The following is a 22,477-nucleotide window of genomic DNA, read 5'->3' as shown; positions in this document are numbered from 1 at the left end:
ACTTTTGAATAGATTACATGGGCAAGTCTGCATATCGTCACTGTACAAAGAAAACCATATATCTCCAAAATAACTTTACAGGGCAAAGAAAACACCTTCGTAAAGCTGCGCTATGTAACATTTGTGGATTTGGAGACCCCTCTGTTGGAAATGTGTAATTGCATGTAACAATTAAAATGTGGGTTGTACTCCGGACCCCTTCCCCAAATACAACCCCAATTCCAAAAAAGTTGGGATGCTGTGTAAAATGTAAATAAAAACAGAACGCTATGATTTGCAAATTTCAGAGACCCATATTTTATTCACAATAGAACATAGAACACATATCAGATGTTGAAAGTGAGACATTTTACCATTTTGTGAAAAGCATGAACTCATTTAAAACTTGATGGCAGCAACGCATCTCAAAATTGACATTTATTTACACAGCGTCCCAACTTTTTTGGAATTGGGGTTGTAGATTAATTTGACAATGACAAGTGCATGGAAAAAGTTTTGAACGAGAACTTCATCAAAATTTGATGAAGGATGTGTCGTCTGAGGATGTGAGTGAATTACTATTGTTATAATATCTTCATCAGTATGATGTTAATTTTGCATTTGAGACCTGAACATTGAGCCAGACCTTCTTTTTGAGATTGTGTGTGTGACATAAATGCATGAAGAGTCCAGTGAAACCCGACCTGACTCCTCTGACCTGTATTATTATTATTTTTTTTTTATAATAATGTGTGCAGGGTCCTTTTGGTGTATGTTGCCTTGAGGCAACATTGTGCGATAATAGGAATAAATATAGATCCGTGTCCCCTGTAGTGGTGAGACCTGGCTTGTGACTGGCTAAATCCATTCCACTGTCGCACAATGTTGCTTCTAGGCAACAAACATATTTCTGCAAATTCTCTTAACAAAAAATGATACTGAACGTTAAAAAAAAAAGATTGAAAAGTGCCCACTAAGAGAAAGTCTGACCAAGTACCTGCTTTTCATTGACTTACTCCATTCCCTTTATTGTCAACCCTGTCATTGTCGTTAAATATGTGTAATGTTATTGTAAAGTGAGGTAAGTGGGTTTGTTGCCCTGAGGCAACATTGTGCAATAGAGATCTTAAAGTTACTGATCTTAAAGTTACTGAGACCCTCATCAACATGCAGTGTGCAAATATTTGTGTAACTGTCCATTCCAAGAACAGCTACTTATTGTCCGCCACAGTATGAAAGCTCTGGCCCATGTAAGGTCATATCATTCTCCAGACCTCAGGTCAGAATAGGGTGTCTGTGCACATCCTACAATGGGTCATTCTTTCTCAGCTTGGTTCTCTCCCCCCCAACACAGAAACACACACAGGTTGGTTTTTATATAGTGCCAGGACATGGGGTCATACACGTCACATACAGATGTTTCATATGTAGGTATGTATTAAAATGTCCCTTATTAATAAATATTTATATGCAATAATAAGATGTCCCTTATGTCCCATAAACATACCGTGGCTGTTGGAACAAAACTTTATACGTCCATTTTGCTCGTTTTTTTCATCATTTGAAAACACAAGCTGCCCTTTACGCTGTGTACACTCTTCTGAAAGTTAACATCGTGAATCTCTAAAACCTAATCTTAACTTTTACTCCTAAAAATAGAAATATTTTTGCCCTTTCAGTAACAAAAAGGGCCACTTTCTTTAATTAGGTACCTTACAAATGTTAATTAGCCCTCTTGTTGTCTTGAAAAGGTACAAAAACAAACCCACTCACACACACACCGATTGGAACACCCCTCCCCCGACCTTCTGCCTATGAGTTTTGGGCAGACAGATTACTGCCTGCTGACCCCCCTTAACACCCCCTGCACCCCTCCCCATTCATCCATGGTCCCCTTAGCCAATCAGAAACCTCCAAGCAAAGGAAGGTAACATGACTCCAAGGTCCGAGCCTGAGGTTTTAATCTTGGGCACGCTTCAGGCCAATAGCAGCGGTCACACACTCTCACACACTCATAGGGGTCCACTTCTCACGCACACACGCACACACAGGCGCTGTGCTCTGGCCTGGGTGTTGAGGATTAGACCGGCTGGGGTCACACAAATACTTACACACACTCCATCACAAACACCCTCCAGGACTGTATCCATTGTTGGCTCTTAAGGATTAAGCAGGCTAGAGTTCGGACTTGTAGACTGCAGACGGTTCTCTGGTTCTAGCCTGCTTGTTCTCCTTCTCTAAAGCTGGCCTGGATGGATGATGCCCACTGTTCTCCTCTTCCTCTCCCCGCAGCTCAGCGCTGGTTCCGAATGCAGCTGTGACGTAGGCCCTGACGGCACCAAGAAGAAGAAGTCCAAGAACCTGTAAGTTGATTTCCACTTCCTTTCTTCAGCCTCGCTCTTATAGTATAATTGTCTTGCTAGGCTAGTAAGAAGATGACAGAGCTGGCTGTTCACCATTCATTCTGCTAATCAATGTAGAAGCAACACTCTTCAAAATAGAGGTTCCAAAATCATTCTTGACTTACAATTAAAGGAAAAACTAATAACTGCTACAAAACTTTTACAGCATGTGGAGGTTATGCACTAGAAGGTTCTTCAGGGAATCAAAAGAGGTTCTTCAATGGCATCACCTCAGAGAATGCTTTATTTTAGAGAGTGTGTGATGAGACGGTTTTGGTTCTAGTATTTACAGTATCTTATGTTGCTGCATTCTATGAATAACTTTCATATTTGATTGATTGAGTTCTGCAGTTATCTGACTTGCCCTGTAGACATCAGGCCATACAGGAGCTTGATAGCTCCATTTTGGTTCCACAAACCACTGTAAGCTAAATACTTAGATGAAATTTGAGTGTCTGTTCTTATCCTAAATGGCTTACATGTTCACCAAAGTGGGACAGCAAAGTGTTTTCTTGAGAAAAACATGGAATAAAGTGCTAGCTTGTCTCATGGCTTGACAGATCTTGGGGAAGCATCTTGCTAACTCATGCTAACACCTGGACGTCAAAGCACTGATCTTTATATATCGTTTACGGGTTTGTTTTTAGTAATAATAAGATAATAGAAGTGACCTGGAAGGCTGATCTTAGGTCTTTAAGCGAATAGTTCTTAGTTATCACCATGTACATAGTGAGCCATGGGGTTTTTGTACACGTACCAAGCTAAGCTGTGGCTATGGTTGGAGATTAGGCTAATACTTAGGGATTTTGACCAGCTCTGACGAGTTTAGATTTAGGGGACGATAGATCCCCTCACACTGGTAGAACAAAATGTATTAGAATGTTTCCTTCTAAATGTTCCCCCTATCAGGATTCGTCCTATCGGTGCTAGATATATTTACATATATGATTTCAGTTGAGAAATATGCTGGCTCAGACTCTTTTTCTCAGAGGCGTTTCCTTGTGAATGATCTGCAAAAGGTGTTATAGCTGTGATCAGTGAGTGTGGATGTTCTCACTAACCAGTACTGGGCATTGCTGGAAGCAAGGCCTTATCAGTGTAAGGACTTAAGCCGATCAGAGATAGCTGATCTCCCCCTCTCTCTTAGAGGTGTGAAGAGCCGGAGGGGGTTCAGCTTGATGTTAAGGATGCTTCGTCATTTGTTGATTCACTGCCACGCTCACCAAAGGTCACGCATTAACGCCTTCCAAAACAATGGATTGAAAATGGCTGCCTAGACTTGTTAAGCTTCCTGATTTCTCAGTTTCAGAGTGTGTTGTCACCAGGGTTGGGTAGAATGCTTTGAAAAAGTAGTGGAGGTTGAAGACTGAATACATTCTCCTAAATATATTTAGTAATGTATTCCATTACAATACATTAAAAAGCATTAAAAAGACCTTAAGAATACATTTGGGATACGTCTTGGTAAGGCAGACGGGAAAATCTTTTTTTTTACTTAATTCGGACTGTCTCTTATTGTTAATTGTAATTATTCTGTTAATATGTTACAATTTCAAGAAAAATTTGGGTCATTTAAATTTCTAAAAATTCAGTTTTGAAAATGTAAACATTATTTTATTTTTTTATCTCTGACCACCTGCTTCAGTCCACTGCATCTCCCATAATCCCACAACACTGATGCGAAATTTATTACTCACGAACAAGTCCACTACTGAGATTACAAGTTTGATCATCCCTCAAAAGAGGTCAGTAACACTGAGATTAATAACGGATCATCATATTGATTTATCAGTCTACTCAGGCTTTAGCAGAGCTCAGTAACACTGAGATTAATAACGGATCATCATATTGATTTATCAGTCTACTCAGGCTTTAGTAGAGCTCAGTAACACTGAGATTAATAACTGATCATCACATTGATTTATCAGTCTACTCAGGCTTTAGTAGAGCTCAGTAACACTGAGATTAATAACTGATCATCACATTGATTTATCAGTCTACTCAGGCTTTAGCAGAGCTCAGTAACACTGAGATTAATAACTGATCATCACATTGATTTATCAGTCTACTCAGGCTTTAGCATTTAACATTTTTTCAACAATGTTTAAACAATTAGATTTGACCCATATTTAGATGATTAGATTTGACCTATGTTTCAAACCGATATTTGTTATCGTATTTTCATATTTTAGAGAAGGACAGAACGTTCAGCTGATGCTTAGCTGATGCCTACTGGGATAAAATGTCATCATTTTGTAAATTTTACTGCATTCGTAACCTTAATACATGTTACATTCCTCCAAAATCCTAATCCAAGTAGAGTTAGTCTCAGGCTCTACATTTTATAAATGTGTATATATTGTCATTGAGAAGCATCAAATCTTCAAAACTTCAAAAGTGGAGCTCTGCCACTCAGATAGCTTTGTTGATTACAATACTGGTGTTGTTCTCTTGCGCTGCTTGCTGTTAGACAAGATGTTATTAATTATATTTTTTTCAGTCTGCTTGTTACTTGTGACAAACCTGCTACGTTGCTGTGGCTGTTACTGGAGAGGCATCACTATACCCTGAGAAATTAGCACTAAGGCTGAGTAGATCAGCACAGCTTCTCACAGAATAGCACAACCTTGAGTGGATTATCATGATTAAACCAATTCTTAGATTTTGAGACAATTGTAACAATAAAACTCCAAGTTTAAGTCCCATATAGCGCTGATGGGGTGCTGGGATGTCCGTCAAAAACCGAGCTCTGCCATTCGCGTCAGGTGTAAACGTTGCCAGTTGCCTGCATTGCTTGCTGTCATAGTTTTTTTTGCCACTTTTGTTACTTATAATAAAGTTATGGCTGTTACTTTTTTAATGGCTGGCAAATAAGTTGGACTGATACTTAAAGAGATTCGTTCAGAGTGCTGTTATCAAGAGATATTGGCAGTCATAGAATGCCTGTCAGCCAATCACATTACAAGGCCGGAAATAACTGTGGTATAATTATGTATTCAGCATATTTTTAAAAAGACTCAAAACAAATTGTGGTGAAACTGACTATTTGAATCACTGAATCACTGAGTCATTTCCTAAAGAATCATAATTGAATCAATATGATGTCAGAGATTTACACTCGTAATGGGAAGAATATCCTTTAGCCGAAGGGAGGTAGCGACTTGTATGGAAGAACGAGTTAGCAGGAACGTCAGAGGATGTTGCACCTGGATGAGGCCCAAATGGGTCACATGTATTTCATTGTGATTGAGACAATGCTGTCACGCGAGTGCTGTATTACCATACACTCAAACTCGCTGTCTCACAGCAGCTGTGAGCACTGCGTTGTTTCAGCTGTCACTGGGAGCATGCAGGTGTGTGAGTGAGTTTTAGTGTGTGTGTATCTGGAGCATCTGCCCTGCAGTCCTGAGTACTCATCACCAGGCTGCACCACAACTGCCTTATGTGCCCTTTAGTGGAACGGAGCTTTTCCTTTCAATTGGTCTTTTTTCACTCAGTTCACTTTAATATGGGCTAAATCCCTGGCTGACTGTACAGGGCATGACTGTCAGGCTGGCATAAATAATTACAGAGTCATTATGGAACATGTGGAATTGTATGCGCTTCTCCACGGAAGCCAAGTGTGAAACTGAGCCCTGTTCATTCAACAGGTAACAAGGAAGAGAGGAGGAATGTGACGCCACAGGTGTTTTCATAACAGCACTGTCATAAGAAAGCCAGAGGCTCTTTACGCTGTGTGAGCATTCATGATTTTGAAATTTTGAAAAGCAGAGCTTTTACAGATGTCAGGAATATCTTATCCTTCTCCTATGCAGCTACTTTACCATATACGGGCATATAACAGGTCCTGTATAGGTCTGCCTAGTGCTGGGCAGTATTGATAATTAATCAGTAGAACGCGAGAGGGAGTGTGTTATGAATAATATCATAGCTGTGATGTGGCCTTGTAGTAGCCTTTTTTGTATGGATAAAGCATTAAACTGTCCTGTAAGGTTCAGCTTAGCTTTTTCAATATTTACCAGATTAACCAGAATGTCGCTTTCAGAAGAAAACCTTCTATCTCCTTTTTTTTGTCGTTTTTCAGTTTTTTGCATAATCTGAAAATGCCTGTGGGTCTTTACATTGTGTGTAAATTTCATAATGAATGGACCAAAAGAAACGGCCCAAAATGACTTGGGAAAAATGTCTGGTTCCATTGACTTACATTAAAAGTAAAGTAGGTTTTTTCCATCTCCTGTAAAGTTATAATTTTGGAGATATGAGGTTTTCTTCCAACAACTGCGTGTGGTTTTGTTCTGTAAAGCATTTCATCGCCCAGCTTCTTTGCCGACATGTATTGTTTATTTCTGGCTAATTCCGGTTTATTTAATTGTTAGTTGAGCTTACTCTTCTTAGTTATCTGACCAAACAGGCTTTAGATCAAAAATCATGACACAGTAGTTATCTAATGTCTTCATTTTCTGTGTACACTAAACTAAAACGCAGTAGTGGTTAGCTGCAGAGTAACGCAGCGGTCCCACCAAACGTGTAAAATTCGCCTAGCAGAAAAAACAATTTCACTTAAATGGGAAAGAACATGGGGACTTGAGAGAGTGATTAACTTCCAGTAGTGGTTCATTTTACATTGCACTGAATTTATCTAGACCCGAACTTGGCAAATGAGCAAACCACTGAAGTGTGAGCCAATAATGAACAAGACAATGAGGTTTGGTAACCACTTTCTTTCTTAAAAACACTCAGTCAACATAACGTTTCATGTTGCTCACAGTTGCAGAAAAACAAACTAGTTAACAAGCTCATGTATAGTTTCACCAAATTATATGTTGTCTCTCAAACCACATCACATCAGAACCACTCATACTTGCCTGATTTGACACTGGCAAAAAAAGAAAGGCTTAAAGCAAGCCGTTACTTTGCAACCGGTGCTCCACATAATGATACATTTGTGAGAAAAATGGAAAAAAAGGATTTTCCATATATATCATAGTATCAAAATATTGATAGATTTCAATTACAATTAACAGATGGTTAAATTAGTATATATTAAGTTAGTGAACCCAACCCAGATGGTACTCTATGCTAAAAGAGCACCTTACAATCTTGATTTCGCTTGTTTTGATTGGACTTTTATTTTAGATTTTCTGAAAATGATACCAAATACACACCCACCTTCTAAGCCGGTTATCCTTCTGTCCCAGAAGTCACTGGGTGGAAGGAAGGATGCATCCTGGACAGGTGTGATACCAAATACATGATGCCAAATTCAGTGTGTTACTAACAGCAGGGAAACATGTACATGTTTATTGTACGGCATACATACATTATCTAAACCGCTTATCCTTCTGGGTCGCGGTGGGGTGCTGGAGCCTATTCCAGCTGTCATTGGGCAGAAGGCAGGATACATGCTGGACAGGTCACCAGTCCATCGCAGGGCAGACAGACAGACATACACAGTCACACCTAGGCAACTTAGCATGTCCAATCAGCCTGACTGCATGTTTTTGGACTGTGGGAGGAAACCCACACAGACACGGGGAGAGCAGACAAACTCCACACAGAAATGACCCTGGTCGCCCGGCCGGGAATCAAACCCAGGCCATTCTCGCCGTGAGGCGACAGAGCTACCCACTGCGCCACAGTGCCGCCCTGTACAGAATAGTATCATGGTTATAACGCCTGTTATTTGCCTATAATACTTGTACTGAAATCACTCGATCAGATCCACCTCAGTATGTCGTACTGATAGCTCCGATGCCTGAGGACAGCAGTGACGTTGTTTTGGGTCGGAGAGCTTATGAGTAATATGTTGGGTGGGACAGTGGGACATTTTTACAAATATTTTCCTGATTTAATCACATTATCATGATTGATTAATATGCTTTCACTTACTCAGCCTCTGACAGAGCTGTTATCACCGCACAAGTCATGTAATGACTTGAGTTTGTAGCTTGTGTGAGTCATGGAATTGCAGCGTGTCCCAACGTGTTCATCCCCAGCTGGTCCAGCATTGATGTGATGGTTTGCAGGTCTTTTAGAAAGCCGTTTCACTCAGTTTGCCTGACTGAATGTTTCTGGTTCAGTTGTTTGTTCAGCACTTTCAGGCAAACTCCACATACATCAGCCCTATTGCTCATACATCAGCCCTATTGCTCTGAGCTGCCTGAAGTGAGGTCATTTAATTTGGCCTAGAAAGTTACCCTAACCCCACCCCCTCACTTAATGAAAGAACACATTTTTGCTATAAATAACTTGCTAAATCTGTATGCTTGAAGACACAGGGAACCTAAACCTGTTGTTTTCTTTCTAATTAGGTCAATCTTGTTCTTGCAGGTATTTACCCTTTGAATAATGTTCCAATGACCAATAAATGACCCATATATTTCACCGTATTTCTCTCCTCTCAATGTAAACTGGGTGGTCCTAATCTTAGTAACACTCCTATAGGCATTCCTCTGACCAATCACAAGGCTAACGTCTCTTGCCCCGTCCACAACAGTTTCAGAGTCAGAGAAACTTAGTGAGCTAACGCTAACCCAGCATAACCAAAAGTTGGCCAGCTGGACCACCTGTCTGTAGCCGCCTTCACCCGTTCGCACATTCCTTCTTTCAGGCATTGCTTCATCCGTCCATCTGCATGTCTGTTCGTCCATTCCTTTGTGTGTTGCTCCATTCATTTGTTTGTTTGTTTGTTTGTCCGTCCATCTTCACATCTGTTCATCTGTGACTTCTTTCATCCAGTTACCGAGACATAAACGCTGGATAATGATTTTAGATTAGTATGAGTGGGGGAGCCGGCTAGGGGTGTTGGACAGAGAGCTGTCAATCAAGCTGCCCATTAGCCACGCCCACAAAGTTCTTAGATAGCCCTATTTTAGCATTTTTACATCTTTTTCGTTCAAGCTTTACTGTATGTTTAATATAACATTCAAGTTTATATTTTACTCTTTGTTCTCTGGGTGCACTTTGTAGTTCTACAGTTACAGACTGTAGTCCATCTGTTTCTCTGATACTTTGTTAGCCCCCTTTTACCCTGGTCTTCAGTGGTCAGGACCCCCATTGACCCTCACAGAGCAGGTACTATTTGGGTGGTGGATCATTCTCAGCACTGCAGTAACACTGACGTGGTGGTGGTGTGTTAGTGTGTGTTGCGCTGGTCTGAGTGGATCAGACACAGCAGTGCTGCTGGAGTTTTTAAACACCTCAGTGTCACTGCTGGACTGAGAATAGTCCACCAACCGAAAATATCCAGCCAACAGCGTCCTGTGGGCAGCGTCCTGTGGGCAGCGTCCTGTGACCAGTGATGAAGGACTTGAAGATGACAAACACAAACTGTGCAGCAGCAGATGAGCTATCGTCTCTGACTTTACATCTACAAGGTGGACTGACAAGGTAGGAGAGTTTAATAGAGTGGACAGTGAGTGGACACAGTGATCCACTCGTACCAGCACAACACACACTAACATACCACCATCACATCAGTGTTACTGCAGTGCTGAGAATGATCCACCACCCAAATAGTACCTGCTCTGTGAGGGTCAATGGGGGTCCTGACCACTGAAGACCAGGGTAAAAGGGGGCTAACAAAGTATCAGAGAAACAGATGGACTACAGTCTGTAACTGTAGAACTACAAAGTGCACCTATACAGTAAGTGGAGCTGATAAAATGGACAATGAGAGTAGAAACAAGGAGGTGGTCATAATGTTATGCCTGAACGGTGTATATTTGAGTCTAAACTATACCATGTATTTTTAAACCAAGAGCACGCTGACCCAATGTCCTTCACAAAACACCAGTGAACACAATGTTGGGTCTGTGTGTCATGACTGCTGGGAAGTCTCTAGAATGTTCTCCTCCACTCAGACTGGTTCATTTCCCAAACATTGTAGAGCTAACAATCAACACTGGAGTGTTAATGGTCATTGGAAAAAGACTAGAGGTGCTCCTGGGGCTTCAACCCTCATGCTGCGTTTACATGCTGGTGGTAGGAAGTTGATGGCAGCCCAGATATTCCTTTGTTTTTAATGGCCAGTAAGGGCATTGTAGCACAGCGGTCAGCAGAATGTGCCGTCAAGGGTCAGTTTTCAGCCTTTTCCACCAACTGCAGCAGTGGAATAAACCAGATGATGAATTATTTGGGAGTCATGGACACTAAAACCTCTGTTGAAGTCCAGGAGAGCCCAGTATTATACAAAAAAAGAGGAGGAGATAATTTATTATGATTTAAATCCAGCCTTTATGTTTTTGACATTTCTTTCAGTTGAAACGAACAGAAAATTGTCAGAAGTGCAGACGTGAACCTGCTGATACAGAATGTAAATCAAGTGTAATCAACTATGTAATACATAATGGTGTCATTGCATTCGAATAATATAGCAAAACCACATCTCTAAGGGTTAAACTACTGTTTGCTGTCTTATTATGACTCACTCTCATGCTAAATTTACTGTCCAATAATATTTATCAACAGAGCTTTGCCTCCAGCTTAGCAACCACTGCTGAAAGTTTAGCCTCTGCAGATTGAAGAAACATGTAGGCCTAGTTTACCATCACAAAAGTGTTTCGTAACATCACTACCTCAGATAGCCCTGTCTTCTGAAGCTTTGCCGTGGAATTAGCGCTGTAAATCTCGCATACCTTCATGACCCATTTCTCCAAAATAGCTGCAGACTCAAAAGAGAGAAAGAGATTTGACTTGAGTGTGGTGAGCCGTAAAAACACCCATATTCTTGACACTTTAAACCTGCATGTAAATAGAATACCAGTACGACATACAGTATTTATGAATCTATTTGTGAAGTGTCACAGTGCTGCCATCATTCAAACCTGAGTCGGTTTTGTGTACGTAAGTAACTGAGGTGCGTAAGTGCATCATATTTTTTCAAACATGTAAAAGCTCAGTGTACAAGACTACACTGAATGCGCACTAAATGCACTCTCTCTGCAATACCATGTCAAAGAGGTATATATCCCAACTTTCACTGTGTCACAGACTATCCAGGCACCCCTACTAATAAGTATGTGATGCACGTGTTCAATTGTACACACACAGCTACACCGATCAGGCATAACATTAAGACCACCTCCTTGTTTCTACGCTCATTGCCCATTTTATCAGCTCCACTTACTATATAGGTGCACTTTGTAGTTCTACAGTTACAGACTGTAGTCCATCTGTTTCTCTGCATACTTTGTTAGCCCCCTTTTACCCTGTTCTTCAGTGGTCAGGACCCCCATGGACCCTCACAGAGCAGGTACTATTTGGGTGGTGGATCATTCTCAGCACTGCAGTAACACTGATGTGGTGGTGGTGTGTTAGTGTGTGTTGCGCTGGTCTGAGTGGATCAGACACAGCAGTGCTGCTGGAGTTTTTAAACACCTCAGTGTCACTGCTGGACTGAGAATAGTCCATTAACCAAAAGTATCCAGTCAACAGCGTCCTGTGGGCAGCGTCCTGTGACCACTGATGAAGGACTAGAGGATGATTAGCTCATACTGTACAGCAAGAGATGAGCTATCGTCTCTTGCTTTACATCTACAGGGCGGACCAACAACGCAGGTGCGTCTAATAGAGTGGACAGTGAGTGGACACAGTGTTTAAAAACATCAGCAGCACTGCTGTGTCTGATCCACTCGTTTAGTCAGGCTAGTTTTGTAACGCGCAAGTGTTCGATTTTCCACCATCTCAAGGCCAAAGACTGAAACACAGAATAACAGTAGAGAGCAGGGCTCAGGCTTGAGTTTGGGCTCTGTTAGTGTGTTGGTTAAGCCCAGGCATGGGGAGCGGATAGCGCTCTCTCGGCCCTGCGGCGGGATTAGACGGAGTCTGGCTGTGCTTGATGAAGCAGAACCTCCAAACAGACCTGGCATTCGATCAGCACATTTGTGCATGGCTTTATTTCTGTCAGACGGAGAGCAAAGGGGGTAAAGACCGGGTTTGAGGTTAGATGTTTTCGAAATAAAGGGATAGCAAAACGGCGAGAGTAGATTACGTCAGAGTTTTACAGTTATCATCCGCATTTCTGGAGTTCTGACTCATTTCAGCCTTTGGAAAAGTAGAGATTGAGCCCAATAGTAGTTATCTTTTTATTTTACCAGTTGTTTGATTTTTTTCTTGTTTCTTATTACGATAAAAATAACAATAGTCATAATATAATGTTATGGGGTTTTTTTGGCATTGGCATTATTTGTCAGTTCCAACTTAAGAAAAACTAGAAATCATGATATCAATTTTGTAAAATGAAGATGTCTTCAAGTATCGCAGTACTGCATTTGTATCATATCGCCCACCCTTAGGTGAAAGCACTGCTGCTATTGCTGGTAACACAAGATGAACAGTGTGGAAGAAAAGGCTTTATGGGGAGGCCAGGACTCCTGTGGATCCTTTAAAAGTCTTGTAAAAGTCTTAAAATAAAAAAAAAACAAAAAAAAAAACAAGTTGACAAACCATGCAATTTCTGAAAACATGTCTTTTTTACTCTTAAAGCTATTCATAAAAATGATTAAGACCTGACAGGAAAGTCATTATGTATGTTAACCTAGTTCAGAATAGTCTAGCGTCCGAAGCATATCAGCTGAGAGTGGTGCTGTGGTCAGAAACTGACCTCTGATGAAGGGCTAGAGGACAGAACTGATAACCTCTAAGTCAAACATACTGGAAGGGAGAGATCAGAAAGAGGAGATAAAGAGGGAAATTAAAAAGAGGACAACCAAGCGATGACATACAGAATGTCCAGCATATACTATATCTCGAGATGTCGGGGGGCAAAAACATAACATGATACTTAAAGACATTTTCGTGATATGATATTATCATAATATTTATTAATTTATTAATACATTGGAACAGACAAAAAAGTCAGTGGTGCCAAATTTTAAAAATATAAAGAACTATGTTTTTGGTTCTTCATTTACTGCATTACACTCTTAAAAAAGAAGGTTTTTCAAGGGTTCTTTAGTAAAGGCAGTGGTTCTATATAGAACTATGAACACTATAAAGAACTATTTGCATGCTTAAAGGGTTCTTTGCATGGTGAAATGGTTCTTCAGATGGAGAATGTGTTGCACAGGGTTCTATAGAGCACCAAAAAGGGTTCTTCTATTGTTACCAGCTTGACATCAAAACAATACAGAACCCTTTTTGTGCTTAATAGAGTCATATAGAACCATATTCAGCACATTCTCCAACAAACTGAAGAACGATGTCACCATGCAAAGAATGCTTTAAGCATGCATATCGTTCTTTGAGTATTCATAGTTCTAAATAGAATCGTTCCATTTACTAAAGAACCCTTGAAGAACCATATTTTTCAGATTGTACAATAAATCCAGTTAAACAGGTCTAATTATGCTGTCTTTGTTTAAGACATGCAGTTGATCAGTGCTTTAAAGAAGCATATCGCTGTTGTCGTATCTCCAAAATGGTAACTTTACAGGAGAAGGAATAAACCTACTTTACTTTTAATGTAAGTCAATGGAACCAGACGTTTTTCCAAGTCATTTTGGGCCGTTTCTTTTAGTCCATTCATCATGAAATTAACACACAATGCAAAGAGCAACAGTTATTTTCAAATTATGTCAAAAACTGAAAAATGACAAAATTGGAGATACAAGGTTTTCTTCCGATGGCAGCGATATAGTGATTTAATGTGACATTTTGTTGTGATAGATAATAAAAAACATATACTAATTGAATTATGAATAAAACATTTTTTTTAATACAGGCCATATTTGAGTTTCTGTATGTCATGTGATGGAAATGGTAATTTTTTTTTTCTTTTTTAAGGTCCTAAAAAGGTAATAAAAATGATTGATTTTAATTTTAAAAAATTGTGCATCGACCCTGAAAGCAAGGAAAGAATGTTCCAGGAAACCAGTACAAGAAAGAAAACCACAATCATGCTTATGGCCTATTACGCCTCTAAGCAGGCCCTACCTGAGCGGCCTCTACACGTCACTACGCTGTAATTGAGTAATTGAGTCAACTGAGTTGACCCGTTTTAGTCAGCACACCGAGTGTGCCGCTCTTTCTCTGGCTGACCCCTGCCAGGGCCTGTGTGAATGGGCACAGCGTGATGCTCTCAAAGCCCATTCTCCGAACTCGACGGGGTCTCTCTTTCTCGCTTTCTCTCTCTCTCTCTCTCTGTTTCTCGTGCCGAGCTCATTCTGATTAGCTGTTCTGCACACACGGTGCTGACCTCAGTTGACCCTGAGCTCAAGCATACAACTAGGTGTGACAGTGGCTGCTCAGTCTGTCCTGCACCACAATGAGCTCATCAATTGTGACTGTCCGTTGCCGAGGCAGCAGTTAAATCTGACTCTGTTACATTATAGAGTAGCTGAGGACTTTTTCAGTCTGTGGTCCTGGTGATGATTCTTATACACCAATTGAATCATCTTATATATGATTATTATTGAAATATGTCACATCAACACATCTTTGTATTTCAGTTCATTTTAACTTTGCACATACTTGTATTGATGTAATAAACACTACTGTTCAAATGGTTAAAATGACTTTTCAGTAACACAAAACCAGTTTATTGAAGATCCTGATTCTGTAGGAATCGGAAGCTGTAAAAAAGGGGCAATGCTAGATGTGTCTGTAATGATGAACACATTAATAAACTTAATGGATATTATTAAAATTAGTATCCAGCATACCTTGTATTTTAAGACTGGTGCTCAGATCTTGATGCACATAACTTATTAAGAAATTAACATAAATAGACATTACCAGTATATAATTTATCATTTAATAACTGCTTGGTGATCCCAAAAACATTGAAATATTGATATACCTTCTGAAGTCTAGCTTGTAGTATTTCAGTCTACATTGTATAAGTTATTGAATGGAATGGCAGCAATTATTATGACAAGTGATTCCAAACTTCAAAGATGTCATAGTATATAATACAGGTGACTCAAAAAGATCCATCAGATTTCAAAGTGATTTATTTCACTTGTAACTCATTACAGAACAATGCAGTGAACTGTAAATGGTTTAAGTTGAGCATAAAGTGTATTATGTAAATTTACAAGTGCTCAGTATGAACCTCCTCCAGCTGTACGGACAACATCAACACCATAGTCAAATTCATCCCATACTCGATTGAGCATGTCTGGTGTCGCTGCACTCACGGCTCTTTCGGTGCGATTTCGGAGACCATCCAGTGTTGTGGAACCAACAACGAACGCTCTGAGCTGTTGGACGTTCACTGCCCATGAAAATCACACTGCACAGTTATGACAGATTCACTCTTATTGAAGTGGAGAACGCAGAACGCTTTCTGCTCAGGGGTCGCATCTCCTCACAGACTGAAGGGAGCCATCTTTCAGTGACAGACCGAAACCCTATGACCCCCTCTTTCAATTGGATTGTGATTGGTTCCTGGGCACCTCACGGTTGTAAAAATATGGCGCTTTGAAACCGGATGAATCTTTTTGAATCACCCTATACTTTTACCTGTGCTAGATGTTGGTTTGCTTGATATACTGTGATGTTTTCTTTCTAATTAGGTTAATCAGACAAACAGTAAACATATACTAAATATGGCCTTTGAATGATGTTCCAGTGACCAAAATATGATGGATATATCACAACATTTCTCTCCTCTTGATGTCAACTGGGTGGTCCTAATCTTGGATCACGCTTCCATAAGCATTCCCCTGACCAGTCAGTAGGCTGTGTCTCCAGCCCCGCCCACACAAAACAGTTTCAGTCAGAAATAATTAGCTAAAGCAAACTCAGCATTACCAAGAGCTAGCAGGCTAGACTACGTGTCTGTTGCTGCCGGCCACCCTTCATTCGTCCATTCCTTCATTCACGCATCTGTCCGTCCGTCTGCACATCTGTTTGTTCTTGACTTTTTCTGTCCAGTTATCATCACATTAAAGCTGAATAATGATTTTAGTTCTGCATCAGGGGCGGAGTGGGCTAGGAGTGATAGACACAGAGCTGTCAATCAAGCTGCTCATTAGCCACGCCCACACAGTTCTCAGATAGGTCTGATCAGCTTTCCTAAAGCTGGATTTTATCATATGTATTTCTTATCATATGTATTTTTCCTTCTTGCTTTGCTGGATGTTTAATATAACACTGCTGTTTACTATCATACAAAGATTTTTAATATTTTGCTCTGTATTCCCTGAAACTTGAATTCTTCATTAATATTTAAAGATATCAACTTTTCTTTCCAGTCTTCCTCTGCATTGTTGTCACAGTCTGCATGAATGACCAGTGGACATGTCATGCAGTCCCTAACTGACCGCTGGACATTTCTTCAAATAATATTTCTAAGGAGCGATAACACTGAGCTAAGTCAGTCAGATATTTGTTGCATTAAAAGAGGCCGGCCATCTATCATAAAACAACATGAAGTCCTAAATAAGCATCAATGTGCTCAAAGGTGTTTAGTGCTTTTGTGGTATGCCAGTCAGGGTTCACCAGTGAACTAGCATAATACCAGTTGTTATAGCAAGTCAGTTGTTTTTCTGAGAACTTATCTGGGATGGGTTCTAGCACCTGGCGTATGACAAGATTTCCCATCAGATACAGACTAGCCTGCAACCGATCCATGATCAAAAGTCGACAGGAAGCGGTGCAGTATGAGAATGCTCAGCTGAGCGCAGTACAGTGGGGACTTTGGCTCTAACCCCGAGGGAATGGACAGCACAGCTGGTTAGCTGGTTTTCTTTTGAAGCTCTCGTGGTTTAAAGCCCCTTCTGTCAACACGATAGTGTCCCAGGTGTGACAGCTGCCCCAGGGCTCCCTGCAACCGCCATCATCGCCCCATTCACGAGCATGACTCACGAGAAAAAACAGCAAGCTTATTCATCTCTCACACGAGAGGCTGCTGATTGGATGGTGTGGTGATATTTGACTGTGTAAATGCAGCTTCATTGTAGCAGTAGCAGCGCTGTAGATGTGGCAGAAGGAATGGTCAAATAAACAGCACTAGAAGAGGTCATAACTGGTTATGGATTTTACTGTAAGGAACACAGATGCAGTAGCTTGGAGTTGCTCTCATAGACCTTCAAACCAGCATATTGTTTGTTTCATCAATTGAATGAAACAACAGGGATGATAAAGTCTACAATGCAAATATAGCCATTTGATTCACTGTCCAAAATGACCAGTGATTACATTGGATGGATGGATGGATGGATGGATGGATGGATGGATGGATGGATGGATGGATGGATGGATGGATGGATGGATGGATAGATAGATAGATAGATAGATAGATAGATAGATAGATAGATAGATAGATAGATAGATAGATAGATAGATAGATAGATAGATTGATTGATTGATTGATTGATTGATTGATCCCAAAGGGAAAGTGATTCAGACACTGAGTAGTGAGGCAGACTAGAAGCACAATGAATATTGACATAACTAATGTGGGGTTGCATCAATATTACAGTGTAAAGTGTGCAGTTACAGTGTCATTACAGTAGTAGTTATGATAAATTGCACAGTGTGTATTAACAGGAGAGGTGATACAGTGATGTGGTTCAGCACAGTGCAGACAGCAGAGGATCAGTACCATCTCTGCGATATTAAACTCTTCAGATGTCTGGTTTCTATCACCACCACAGTAAACCATTCTGATTCTGAGGCATTTCACATCAAAACACTCTGAATGGCTTTGTTTACATCTTAACCATTTAATTAAGCGCTAGCCTTAATAAGAATGGTATTATAATAATGTTATAACAGTTATAATACTAATGCCCATCTATAGCTAATGAAATAATAGTAATAATCCTAAAGTGCCTGTTTCACTTAAAAGCAATAGCCTGTTCTGAGTTCATTGTATTTGTGATGTCACAAAAATCTATTCATTGACGTTGATCCACACCTATTCACCGTGCAGCAGATCAGCTCTGACTTGTTCTCACTGACGTTATAAGGAGTGCTTCAGCGGCACAATATGCAGCAGCCAGTCAGAACAGAGTTAATATACATATATGTCATTCTTAAAGGTACAGTAACAAAAACAGCCTGTTTAATTCTACCGTTTTTGGTACATAACAGGAATATAATCAGTGGAAAAAAAGACAAATGTATATTATGTATATTATGGCTCTTCAATATGAAATATGAAGCAGAATGAAAACAGTGAAAATGCAGCATCAATGATAATAATTGTTTTTGTGTTTATTTACACATGTATAAAGTATGTATACATCGCCGTTGTCCGAAGAAAACCTTCTATCTCCATTTTTGTCATTTTTCATTTTGACATAATCTGAAAATACCTGTTGTCCTTTACATTGTATGTAAATTTCATGATGAATGGACCAAAAGAAACAACACAAAATGACTTGGAAAAAATTCTGGTTCCATTGACTTACATTAAAAGTAAAGCATGTTTTTTCCTTCTCCTTTACAGTTACCATTTTGGAGATGGTAGGTTTTCTTCTGACAACAGCGATATGTTCATATGTATTTAGCTGTGAGCCACTCTATATGCACAGTAACAGAAACTACAGTAGTGAAGCCCTTCCAGCTCCAGCCCTTCTGCACAGCCCTGATCATATTCCCAAGCTGTAAACACTGATAAGACAATACAGGAGTCTATACTCCCTGAAAACTGGCCTGTGATTGGGTATCTCATGGTCCCGCCTCCCTGCGCCCCTCCCCTCGCTTTAAAAAGAGCACGGAGCCACTCGGCAGGGTTAGAGGAATGTGACCAGCCGCCCACCCTGCCCCAGAGCACCACGCTCCGACAGCCCCCCTCAACAGAACCTCACTCATGTTCCACACAATGGTGGACTTCTCTGAGAAGTACTTGGAAAGGTAGGCACCGAAAACGCTGCATTCTCCTCTGCTGCTCTGAGTCTTCTGTGATCGACAGATTGAGGATGAGTGAGAAAGGGAGGGAGATGGAGAGAGAGACTCAATTCAGGACCAGAGGGAAAAGAAAAAATGAGGCTGTGTGAAGTTCACCTCTCTCGTGGCTTGTCCAGGCTGGGACTTTGAGCGAGGTCTATGCAAGTTATTTGGCCTTCCGTCTCCTCTTTATTTTGGGTTTCATGGCTTTTATCATCCTTTTTAAGGTACTCGAGGAGTGCCTTCCATGCTGTAAACAGTAGCTTTTGTGAGACATGCTTAGCTGAGGTTGGCTGCCGTTGACTGATGCAGATTCAGATCTGTTTTTGAACAGTTTCTGTCCCTGAGTGATTTCATCCAGAGGTCCTCAGTGCTTTTTCTCGGATTAATTTGCCATGTTATTGTTGTTTCATCATTAGAAACTTAAAAGTAAAGATAATAAGTGGATGTCAAAGCCATAGAAGAACCACTTTTGATTCCCATTAAGATATTAAATGAAATATGCGCGTGTGAAGAACCTTTTAAAAGTTATCAAGCATTTAGCATTTCTTATCTTGGCTTGGACGTACAGTTAAGGCTTCTAATTTTACGCTGGGCCTGGGAAACCATCCATACATGTACGGTCAGCGCTGGGCTGGTATGCGCCGGCCCAGTCTGAGCCCAGTGTTTTCAGCATGTGATGAATGAAGGGAATGAGAGACGGAGTCGTTTCTGTGTTATTGACACAAGAGAATGACATTTGAAGGCTTGAGCAGGCATGCAAGCAACTAGTAGGGCTAAAAGGGGCCCCTTGAAATGCACACTCACACTAACAAATACACAGAGGAACATATACAGTTCAGTTCTTGCTCTGGACTGTCCACATGTGCCCGTCAAGGACTGTTTGCTGGTGTAATGTAGCATTATGCTGCTGTCTGTAATGGTCGACTTATCATTTGCACTGCACTACGTTGCTGATACATTTCACGTCTAATTTGCTGTTTGTCTCATACTTTATTTATTGTATTGTATTCATTGTTGGGTTAAGAGTCTTTTCCGCTGTTGTGCTTTAATTTAGTGCTTTGATTACTTGGTTAATTGGGTGTCTTGATCACTTGTGCTGTCTAGTAAACACTACACCTACCTAGTATCTTGCACTGAGGCCAAAGGGAAACGTTGTTTGATGGGATAGAATGACAGTACAGTTCTTTTTGATTTTGATTTTGATAGGAGGAGCCTTTTCTAACGTCCAACAGACATTCAAGTGACCGCTACTACTAGCTGGCCTGAATGGGATTATTTTTTAACATGGAAAAACTTGGCTTTAACTTTCTTCCTTTTGTTTTATATATATATATATATATATATATATATATATATATATATATATATATATATATATATATATATATATATATATATATATGAGAAAAACCTTGTATCTCCAAAATGGTAACTTTACTGGAGATGGAAAAAACCTGCTTTACTTTTAATGTAAGTCAATGGAACCAGACTTTTTTCCAAGTAATTTTAGGCTGTTTCTTTTGGTCCATTCATTATGAAATTTGCACACAATATAAAGATCAACAGGCATTTTCTAATTATGTCAAAAACTGAAAAACATGCATATACATATACATATTCATATACATATAAATATATAAAGAGAATTTCATCTTGGAAACCCATGACCTTAGCAATACTTTCATAACGGTTCTAGGCTTGGATGTGCTGTTCTAGATATAACTTTAATTGGTAGAACATTATGTAGAGGTTCTTTAAACTTTCAAAAAGTTCTCCAGATTTACAAAAATGATTCTTTAAAGAACCATCCAGTGTTTTTCTACACACTTTAGATGCTTCTTCATGAGTTCTTCAATAAGACAGTGGTTCTGTGTAGAACCATGAGTTCCATATAGGACCAATTCATGCTTAAATGGTTCTTTGCATGGTAAAATGGTTCTTAAGATTGATGTAGAATATGTTGTATATGTTTCTATATGCAGCCTTATTGACAGAATATCTAAATGCCACCAAAAAGGTTTCTGCTATTGTTGCAGTGTCAACTATGCACTAAAGAACCCTTGAATAAACGTCCTTTTTAAGCGTTTATAGCATCACTGCAAATGTATTTGCAGACCCTACCAGTTGATGGGTCATCATAGTTGTTTTCTTTTTCTTTTATTTTCAATGGCGGTGCCTCTCTAGGGCTGTCACGTTCTGAATGTCTTTCCCTCTGCAAGCGTCCTGGTTTTCATGGACCAGAATAGCTGCTAGCGGCATTGAGAGAGCTAATGAGGGGGGGCTGGAGTTGACCGGTGAAGCCTGAGATGAATGTGACATGGGCTGACCCCACCCACCCTTCTCATTTCTACAGCTAGTGGAGGGAAAAATCAGATGAGTGGCAGGATCAGAGTATCCTAATTTGATAAGCCCCAGCGAGGGAGCATCCCGTGGGGGGTGAGGAGGGGTTATAGCATAGTTACAATGAGTAAGCAAATCAAAGACAAGTGTTTCTAGCTGATAGTTAGCTGCAGGGCTTTTTATACGCACGAGGTCACGGCCTGGTGGAGGAACGGCCTGGAGACATGACTGACCCTGCTCTGCTGCCTCATTGGAAAGGGATTAGAGAGGGAATGAAGTTGTTGGTTAACCTCCTTTCTGTTCTTAGATTCAGCTGTCTGTGTGGAGAACATCTGCCAAATGAGTCAATGGAGTGTAGGTTTAGCACTAGAGCTGTTATTTATGCAACATAAGAATCAAAGAGTTGCATTTAGACAGCACTTGTTTTGATATCAGCCAAAGTATTATATGATGATAAGATGCGCAGATGTACTGGAATTTAGGAGAATTGATAAAAGCTACAGAACAGAAATCTGAAGTATTTCTCATTCTATTCCTCACTGATTTGAGTTTAATTGATCATTTTAACATGCATAAAATACATTACATCCACACAATTTTTGTCTATTTTAATCATGTTAATGTAATATATTTTATTGCTCTGGAAAAGATGTACACACTTAAATTGAGTCAGTATAGTGCATTTCTTTATTACTGCTGCTTATATACCATAATCCTCTCCTAAAGGCTGTTGAGACTCTTTATAATGGTAAATTAAGGCCTAAACATCGATCCCGTGTTGACCTTCAGCTGACCGTGCCTTATGGAGCTGTACCTGAAATAGCTTTCTGCTGCATATTTGCACTGGCTTGGCTATTTTGCACTGTGAGTATGAACTGGGCAGTATTGACTCCTCGTGCCTGGGAGGTGGACAG

General features: G+C 40.2%; 1 protein-coding gene across 6 annotated transcripts in view; it reads left to right on the top strand.

The window, feature by feature from the left end:
• Nucleotides 1-22,477, top strand: part of rgs3a (regulator of G protein signaling 3a) — a 274,848-nt gene that overhangs the window by 241,826 nt on the left and 10,545 nt on the right. For 5 of the 6 annotated variants that reach the window (XM_036580676.1, XM_036580677.1, XM_036580678.1 and 2 more), the window contains one exon: nucleotides 2,272-2,342. In XM_036580676.1, coding sequence (XP_036436569.1) covers nucleotides 2,272-2,342 — 71 coding nt within the window. Of the gene's footprint in view, nucleotides 1-2,271; nucleotides 2,343-19,075; nucleotides 19,188-22,477 lie in introns of those variants that run through there. The other variant, XM_036580681.1, reaches the window with a different exon arrangement.

Source organism: Colossoma macropomum, unplaced genomic scaffold, assembly GCF_904425465.1.
Source record: "Colossoma macropomum unplaced genomic scaffold, Colossoma_macropomum, whole genome shotgun sequence".
In the NCBI taxonomy this organism is placed as follows: domain Eukaryota; kingdom Metazoa; phylum Chordata; class Actinopteri; order Characiformes; family Serrasalmidae; genus Colossoma; species Colossoma macropomum.
This window is presented reverse-complemented; position numbering and strand designations above follow the sequence as displayed.